This window comes from Petromyzon marinus, chromosome 28 (assembly GCF_048934315.1).
Source record: "Petromyzon marinus isolate PM22_M1 ecotype Great Lakes invasive population chromosome 28, UKy_Petmar_22M1.pri1.0, whole genome shotgun sequence".
Taxonomy (NCBI): Eukaryota; Metazoa; Chordata; class Hyperoartia; order Petromyzontiformes; family Petromyzontidae; genus Petromyzon; species Petromyzon marinus.
Window position 1 is genome coordinate 3,514,430 of NC_133694.1, and position 8,646 is coordinate 3,523,075.

Sequence of the window (8,646 nt, forward strand, 5' to 3'; positions counted from 1 at the left end):
CCAAGGACTCTCTAGAAATAACCATGAGCGTCGTTGTGGATTATGAGTAACGAAATAGGCATGCAATGTCTCCTTCATATATATCCCTGGAGGCGATGGGTTGTGTATCTTGTGTTCTATGTTATATCATTCTAACGAATGGCCTGGAACTTGTTGTTGTGCCGTTGTGTTTATATTTACAAGAACACACGTAAAACAAAAACAAATAAACAAGCGTGTAATTGGTGAACACATGTAAAGCATACTGAGTCCCGTAGAATGCCCGAAGTATATTATTCGGGTGAACGAAGCCGTTCAAATAACCAAGCGGATGCGTTGGGCTTTGCTCCAGTGGATGGATGATGGATCGGCGGATGTTTAGTGGGTGGATGATGGATGGGTGGATGATGAAACCCATCAAATTCGTCACAAGCCATCATTGCAGATGTTTACCATTGTCTCGTTGGCCTCTCTAAGACAACAACAACAAAGGTAACTTTACCTTGCCCCCCCCGCACGCTTCTCTCTCCCCGTTACTTTCTCTCCTCTCCGTTCCGTTTGTTCCTTAAAGTCTCTCCGTGCGTGCGCGAGCCACAGCGCCGACACAGCGCTGCACGGTCGTGTGTCAAGAGCGCGGGAGCGGGGTGGGGGTAGGGCGCTCAGTGGCTGTGGGTGGTTGGTGGGGCACGGTGGGGGAGCGGTGGTGCAACGGTTAGCGCGCTGCGCCACCAACCCGGACGACCCGGGGTCGATTCCCGCTCACAATGCCACCAACGCCAGCGACCATTATCCGAACAGGTCCTGCGGCCTCCCCTAGGTAGACTCGGCCTTAAATGAGTTACCGAGTGGCGATGTGCAAACGTCGCCGCTCGGGAGAGACAAAGGCGGTCGGGCTTCGTTCCGGCCGTCCCACCCCCTCGTGCGACGTGCTGGCCTGAAGTGGTGCTCACTGACAGCACTTGCCCCAAAAGTGTGGTCAGGCTATACGGGGGATCTGTGTGTTTGTCTTGGGGCGTAGCGTGTGGGGTGTCGGAGGTGGGTGCGTGGGAGTTTCGTGTCCCTGCGACGTCACGCGCCGTCCCGGAGTGTCTGAAGCGCTATAAATACAACGGGGGGGCCAGGTGAGCTGCAAGAGAGACGGACAGAGCCACCACCGTCATCATCACCGCATCGAGGTGAGCTGCCGGCAACAACATCGACAACAACGACAAAAGAGGGGGGTCTCTTATTGCCGTGCGAGTTTTTTTTTTGGGCGGTGGGATATCTGTTTTCGTCGAGTTGTGGCGATGACAACGTTCGTTCGTTCGCTCGCTTTTTCGTTCGACGCAGCCACCGTTTGCTTGCGTGCGTGCCGCGTTTCGTTTCTCTTTCCTTCTCTCCCCTCGAATGTATTTCGCGAGACAGCGATTGCAACGCGCAACCATGAAAGCGACGGCCGCGATCTGCTGCTCCCTCGCGCTGGTGCTGGTGGCGTCCGGCGGGAGACGGAGTGGACTGCACGCAGCCTCCATCGGGCGCTCCGCGATCCTGCGAGCCCCCGCGAGCTTCCGGCAACTCGAGGCTCATCCCGACCTGCAGGTGAGAGCGCGAGGCCGCGTGGGGAGCGGCGGTGCCGCGGTTAGCGCGCGACGCTGCGGTGCGAAGCTGGCGCAAACCCCGAGTTCGATTCCCGCTCACGGCCAAATGGCGGTGACGATTGTTTGAACGGGTCCCCGGCCCTCCCCTAGGTCGACTCAGCCTCAAACGAGTAGCTGTGTAAACATCGCCACGAGGGAGACAAAGGCGGCCGGGCGTAGTGTGCTAGTGCCGTGCCGGACTTTATAGATGCTCGCCAACAGCACTTGCCCCTACAGTCTGTTACGGGATCTTTGTATTTGGCGTATGTGTCTCTGTGTAGGGGAGGCTGTGGTTATCGCACTGCGCTAAGAACATAGCAGACTGAGTTATTGTCCCGCTTACGGCCATTGTGTGAGTGACGTCTGCACCGGTTCTGGGCATCGCCTAGGTGGACTCGGCCGTAAATGTAAAAAAACATCGAAACTGGGGGAGACAAAGGCGACCGCGCGCAGTGCTGGTCACACCAGCCCCTCTGGTGCGCCGTGTCGGTCTTTAAAGGCGCTCGCTAACAGCACTTGCCCCGGCTGGCAATGTAGGCTACATGGGGCATCTTTTCCATTGTTTTGTTGTGTGTGTGTATGTCTACACGTGTGTGCCATTGACAAACGAGGAACTCTGTGGGGGTTTGGTTCACGCACCAAACCCTAGTTCGACTCCGGGCCGCGGTGGTGTTGAATCTTTCGTAACACCCTCACAAACCTTTACGTCTTTGCTTTCTTGGAGTTGCGTCTCCTCTTCTTTAACGTTGTTATTGTTCCACGGCCGCTTTTGCATCTACTTTATTAGAGAGGAAGCTGCCGTGCGTTCAATGTTCATCGTTGCCTTTGAAAGCTCTCCAAATGTTTGATGGTGGCATTAATCCATTACATCTGTCCCGTTGGGTCACGATAACTCTCGTAAAGAAGATTCAATATAATTGCGCTTTTTTTTAAGTTTTGTTGCTATTACGGATTTAATCCGAAGAAAACTGACCAAAACGTATCTATACAAGGGTTGGCCAAATTTTTTTACGCACAAAGAAGTGTCAAAATCATTATTTGCAAATGTGCAAACTCGTTTAGCTTCCGTACTGCTAATCACTGTTTCCGATGATAAACGTGATGTGGATCGTTACAGAACCCATGCATACGCATGATTTCCGATTCGTCGTTTCAAACTAGAAGCAAATAGGTGCCAGCATTCCCCCACCCGTCTTGGCTTTTTTTGCAGAATTGTCGAGATGGATTCTAACGATATCCAACGATTTGAATGTTCAGCAGCTTAACCCTGAGAGGCGCCCAAAACACAGCCTGTCGTATGTTACAAACAGTATCGCGCATCAGCCATGATCAATCCACTGCTGGATCAAGGCCTCCCCAGAGTCGTTGCCATCGCTCACGGTTCTTTGGTGCAGCGATGCGAGCAGATGTCACGGCTCATGCTCGTTTCACGACTCGTCTCTGAAGCTGCGTGCAAGCGGTTCGCAAATAATGGGGACGTCATCTTTACATGCAAAGCATGCTGGGATTTTTGTTTTTGTGTGTGTTGCTTTTGAAGACGACTGTTGCAAGTATATATGTTTACGAAGTTTACTCTTAAGTGTGTCAACTGTGCCCATTATCTCAGTAGCGCCTAGACCAAGTCACCCCTCAAATCTTGGCAGCTAAGCTGGGGTTTAGCCTGGTTAGCGTGTGGATGGGCGACCGCCAAAGTACAGGACAGGCTGTCGTCATCAGTGGCGAGTGATATCGGAAGGCAATAACTAGCGTGGTGAATCATATTCTTAGCTCTTTCGGTAAAGTCTCGTTGAAGGGAAACAATAAAATAATAAAAAATATATAAAACAATAAAATTTCTCACGACGTTTCGACCATAACACAAACCGTTTGTGTTATGGTCGAAACGTCGTGAGAATTTTCATTGTTTTATATATTTTTATTATTTTATTGTTTCCCTTCAACGTGACTTTACCGAAAGAGCTAAGAATATGAGTCACGAAAGCTTTAAATCAAAATTTAGCGTGGTGAAGTATGATTGAACAAACCTGTAAATTGATCAAGGGCTGTACATTGTTGTTCATATGGGAGTTTCAAAAGGCAAATGCTGAATCTTAACCAAACGAAATTGCGCATTATAATTATCAGCACTGGGGAGACAAAGGTGGTCCGGTGTTGGAGCTCGCAAACAGCACTTGGTCCGATTGTCTGTTAAAATCCTTGACTTTGTCATTCGCGTACACAAAGACAAAGATCCCCCGTGTAGCCTTCAACAGACTGTAGGGGCAAGTGCTGTTGGCAAACACCTATGAAGGCCGGAACGGCACACCAAGGGGTGGCCAGCACTACGCCCGGCCGCCTTTGTCTCCCTAGTAGTGATGTTACACACCGCATCCAAGTCCTTAAGGCTGAGTAGACCTAGCGGAGGCCCACGACCGGCTCAGACATTTGCCAACGTTAATGGTCGTGAACTCGGGTCGCCGGGTTCGTAGCGGCCGGGGCTAACCACGGCGCCACCGCTCCCCCGACCCAGGCCCACAGTTAGAACACACGGACACACACTCAGAGCGCGCTGGACGTGTCCATGTGGAACATAAACACGGCAGGTAGCCACACACACATAATGCGAAAGGAATTTCCTATTCGCACGATCCACTGCTGGATGGATGAGAGCCTACAAACCACCCTCCCCCCCCCCCTAGTGTGGAAGGATAACTTGCAAACTCAGTCAGCAGGCTGATCAGCGCGGTGTTGATCAAGTCGGGAAGCATAGACGAAGCATACAGACTACCTTTGTAACGACAGTGTTCTCAGATGCGTCGTTCCCACGTGCGTGTGTGTGTGTGTGGACTGTGCACGTGTGTGTGGATTATGTGTGTGTGTGGATTGCGCACGCGTGTCATGGATTATGCACGTGTGTGTGTGTGGATTGTGCACACACATGCATTGTGCACGTGTGTGTGGATTGTGCACACACATGCATTGTGCACGTGTGTGTGTGTGTGGATTGTGCACACACATGCATTGTGCACGTGTTTCTGTGTGTGAATTGTGCACGTGTTTCTGTGTGTGGATTGTGCACGTGTTTCTGTGTGTGGATTGTGCACGTGTTTCTGTGTGTGGATTGTGCACGTGTGTGTGTGTGTGGATTGAGCACGTGTGTGTGTGTGGATTGTGCACACACATGCATTGTGCACGTGTGTGTGTGTGGATTGTGCACACATATGCATTGTGCACGTGTTTCTGTGTGTGGATTGTGCACGTGTGTGTGTGTGGATTGAGCACGTGTGTGTGTGTTTGGATTGTGCACGTGTGTGTGTGTGTGGATTGTCCACGTGTGTGTGTGTGGATTGTGAAACGTGTGTGTTGATTGGGGGTGACGGCTGTCTCCCGGAGTGGAGTGGGTGCACAGGTGGCGCGAGTTGGCGGAGTGGGTAGCGGCGCAGATATAAAAAAAATGCGCAGGCTGAGACGCTGAGCGCGCTTGCTGTTGGGGAGGAGGGGGAGTCTGGGTCCGTGACTGTGCCGCTAAAGCCGAGTCAATTTTTTTTCTAAATATATTATATTGCAATAATAAATAAATTAACAGGCCCCTCGATATGCACGTTACACGAGCATGAGTGCGATACAACAACGGAGTGGTCCCCGTAAGCACCGTGGCAGACCCGGCTGGTCAAGGTGGTCACCCACGCAAGCGGCTTTCCAGCCTCAAGCCCGCTCCGCTTCCGAGGCCTGACGATGTCTCGGCTGCATTCTGAAGCTCCGCACGAGACCTTGGGGGTGACTTTCCATTGAGCAACGCTGTGTGTCTGTGTCACGCTCCAAATTCCAAACCGGGTTTAGCGCGGGGAGGCATTCGTCCAGCAGTGGATTTTTTCACGGGGATTGTACATTGTGATGTATATTTCAGATAACTGGGTTAACGGGAAACATGGGTGATGGTAGCGACTATTACTTTTGAGACTTCAATGCGTGTATGTATGTACAACGTCTTTCGTAGCCAACCGTGACAATCGTTATCACATGTCACTTCTACAACAGATTACGTCACATGGCCCTGCCAGCACATAAAAAAAAATATTGTTGAAGGAAGCCGAATGTACGTTGAACTTCTTTTGCACCGTACGTAGCCAACCGTGCTAATCGGAGGTGCGGGGGAAGGACAACAAACTTAATAAAACGCAGTGCTAAATAAATGAGTATTCAATCGAGATTATTTTAAAGTGCATCATAGCTCCCAGTGACTTCCGAATATCGGTAAGGAAGAGCGTTCCAGACGGCCACAGAAGCGCATCTGGAAAGCGCGCGATGCAGTTGCCGTCCTTTGTTCGATGGCATGGCCATAGACTGACTTGGGGGTGTAATGTCATGATGGTGCAGAGCGTTGAGACGTAAAAGCATTAACAGCAATGATGGTGGTGCTACTCCTGCTGATGACAGCCTTCAAACTTGGGTGCATCAACACCTGATGACGACGCTGATCTCGTTGGCATCTGAATGCATGGACACGACCAGACGCCGATGATGAATATGACCGGATTTGATGATGGTTATAATACTAATACATGCACTTTTAGACCTGATACCACTATGCATGTATGCACGCTGAACTTTTTTCGCACCGTACGTAGCCTACCGTGCTAAGCGGAGTTGCTGATGACAATGTTGAAATATCGACTGTCCTAACACCCCCCCCCCCTTCCTCCTCCTTCCCACCACCACCCAACCTCTGTGCGCCACAGATGGGCGACCAGGATGACAGTCAAATTCTGCTCAACATGATCGTAGAGGCCATGCGCATGAGAGACGCGGGCCCCGAGACCGATGGCCCCGGCGAGGGGGAGGCCACGCGCGTGGTCGACGGGCTCCCAGAGTTCCCCCGGGAGGAGGCTCGGGCCCTGGTGCCCAATGAGCGTCCCTTCGTGCCAGGAGCTCTGTCTCCTCGGGACCGCAAGGCGAACTGTCGCATGTTCTACTGGAAGACCATGGCCGCGTGTTGAACAGCACAAGGCAGTGGAATGGCGATGGGAGGGTAGTCCTGGGTGATGATGAACGCGGCGGCGGTGGTGGTGGGTGATGTTGGTGATCAGGGGGATTAATTTCTCACGTTATTTTTTTTCCGGGTCCCTGGCGGACTGATGTGTATGAGTAATTTCAGTCGGCGCTGTTTGGGGATGAGCTCCAGAAAATATTTCTGCCTCCCCCCCCCGTCCCATCGCCGTAGAGGAGGGGGTTGGAAGGCCCAGGGAGATCTTCCATGAGAATGAAGCCCTGGCGACACGTGACTAGTAGTCGGCCACAGCAATAGCGAGATGTCAACTGGATGTGGTGTGCCGGGTGCAAAAACATTTTTCTCGGGTTGCCGACCGATCCGGACATATCCAAGAGAAATTAAGCCCTGAATTGACGATGATGATGGAGGTGATGGTAATGATGATGATGGTGGTGGTGGTGATGATCAGGGCTTAATTTTTTTTATGGAATATTTTGGGTGCCTTTAACCGACAGGAGTGGGGGGGGGGTGAAGCAGGGAAAAATTTTCCGGAGATCGGCCCTGGACAGCTCCGGTTGAAATGAAGAGCTAGTGATGGTGGTGGTGGGTGGTGGTGGGTGGTGGTGGGTGGTGCGTACGCGTGTGTACGTGTAGAGGAAGCCTCAGGCTCAAACATTTGTTCACCTGCGACTAAATTAAAAACTTAACAAAAATATATACTTTAAAGAAGAATCAATCGACTAAATTATTAATGCAACTCAACACTCGACCTATATTGTACATAATTTAAGGTATACGAGATATACGTATGTGTATTATATACTGTACGTATATGCGGCTTTGTATCAGTGGAGTGTATCCGTGTGCGTGTGCCTTGTGGTGTATTTGCGTGTATGTGTGTGCTGCTGCTGCTGTCTTTGTTTAAATAAAAAAAATCAATACGACAACTTGTTGAATGATTAATAATGCATCACTGAAAATGCAACATAAGACTGCACTCTTAAACATAACATGAAAAAAGCATTGCATTAAAAATCGTGTGCCACCTATTTCTTGCCTATATCATAGAAAATCAACTACACGTAGACCTTTTTGCAGACCCAATCTTATCAAATCTCAGAAGCCAAGAATAATGATTCACAACTTTATCACGTAGGCCAGATGATGCTGGTTGTTGGTATCACCAGCGAAACGTTGGACTCAATTGTACACGTCGGTTTGCTATCTAACACACACATCGGTATGCTGAATTAGTAACTCATTGACACATTTTACTTTTTACGTGACAAACCTTACTAATCGGCTGTTTCGGGTGGAGAGGGGTGTACGACACATTTACGCGATAAAACCCCGTTCCCAAAAAAAAACCTTAGCGCTCGCTCTTCTAGAGAAATAGAGAATGACTCTGACACACGAGGAATAACACGGTTAGCCGGCTCCAACAACGAGTGCCCACGCTCTGCGGTCCCCGATATATGACGGTGCAAATCTTCCAATCGTGGAAGGAAACTCGGAGCAACCGAAAAACCAAAAAAATCCCAGAACGCACTGGATTGAACGGGTGGAATCCACGTATACTTGCTGTACTGCCCTCTCCTGGCAGAGCCCGGGTATTGCAACTTCTACACCCAAGGGGAAGGGAGTTTCACAACATCGTTTGTGATCCACAGGGCCTTCTGGGAGTTTCCGTTTTTTTATCAGAAGATTTTGTCATAAACCTAAAGGCTTATTTGTGAACCAAGATCCTGAGCTTGGGGCCGGGCAATGTGAAGGTAAGATCAGACCACGAGTCCACGAGCCCAGACTAGATATCTCACTTGAGGTGGCATCACTTTAGCGGTTCCAATTTCTTTGCGTGGCTAATAGCAGTAAATGGTGTAATAACGTTTTAAATCAATGGGTTCTATATGATTCACTGTTATTGGCCGTATAATTAAATGAATGCTTTAGGTGGTGCCGGATTTCTGCAATATATAATAAAAATAATCCGTTTGCAAAGTCCCAAAAGAGGCCAAATAAATGTAAAATGCATGTGTAAATTCATAATATTTATGGCACCAATTATTTTCCCAGCAGAGCCTC

General features: G+C 49.9%; 1 protein-coding gene across 1 annotated transcript; it reads left to right on the forward strand.

The window, feature by feature from the left end:
• The first annotated feature begins 1,032 nt into the window (after positions 1 to 1,032).
• On the forward strand, positions 1,033 to 7,511 carry LOC116946912 (uncharacterized). Its single transcript, XM_032962174.2, has 3 exons — positions 1,033 to 1,154; positions 1,384 to 1,557; positions 6,314 to 7,511. The coding sequence occupies exons 2-3, from the start codon at positions 1,402 to 1,404 to the stop codon at positions 6,569 to 6,571; spliced, it is 414 nt and encodes a 137-aa protein (XP_032818065.1). The 5' UTR covers positions 1,033 to 1,154; positions 1,384 to 1,401; the 3' UTR covers positions 6,572 to 7,511.
• The last annotated feature ends 1,135 nt before the right edge of the window (positions 7,512 to 8,646 follow it).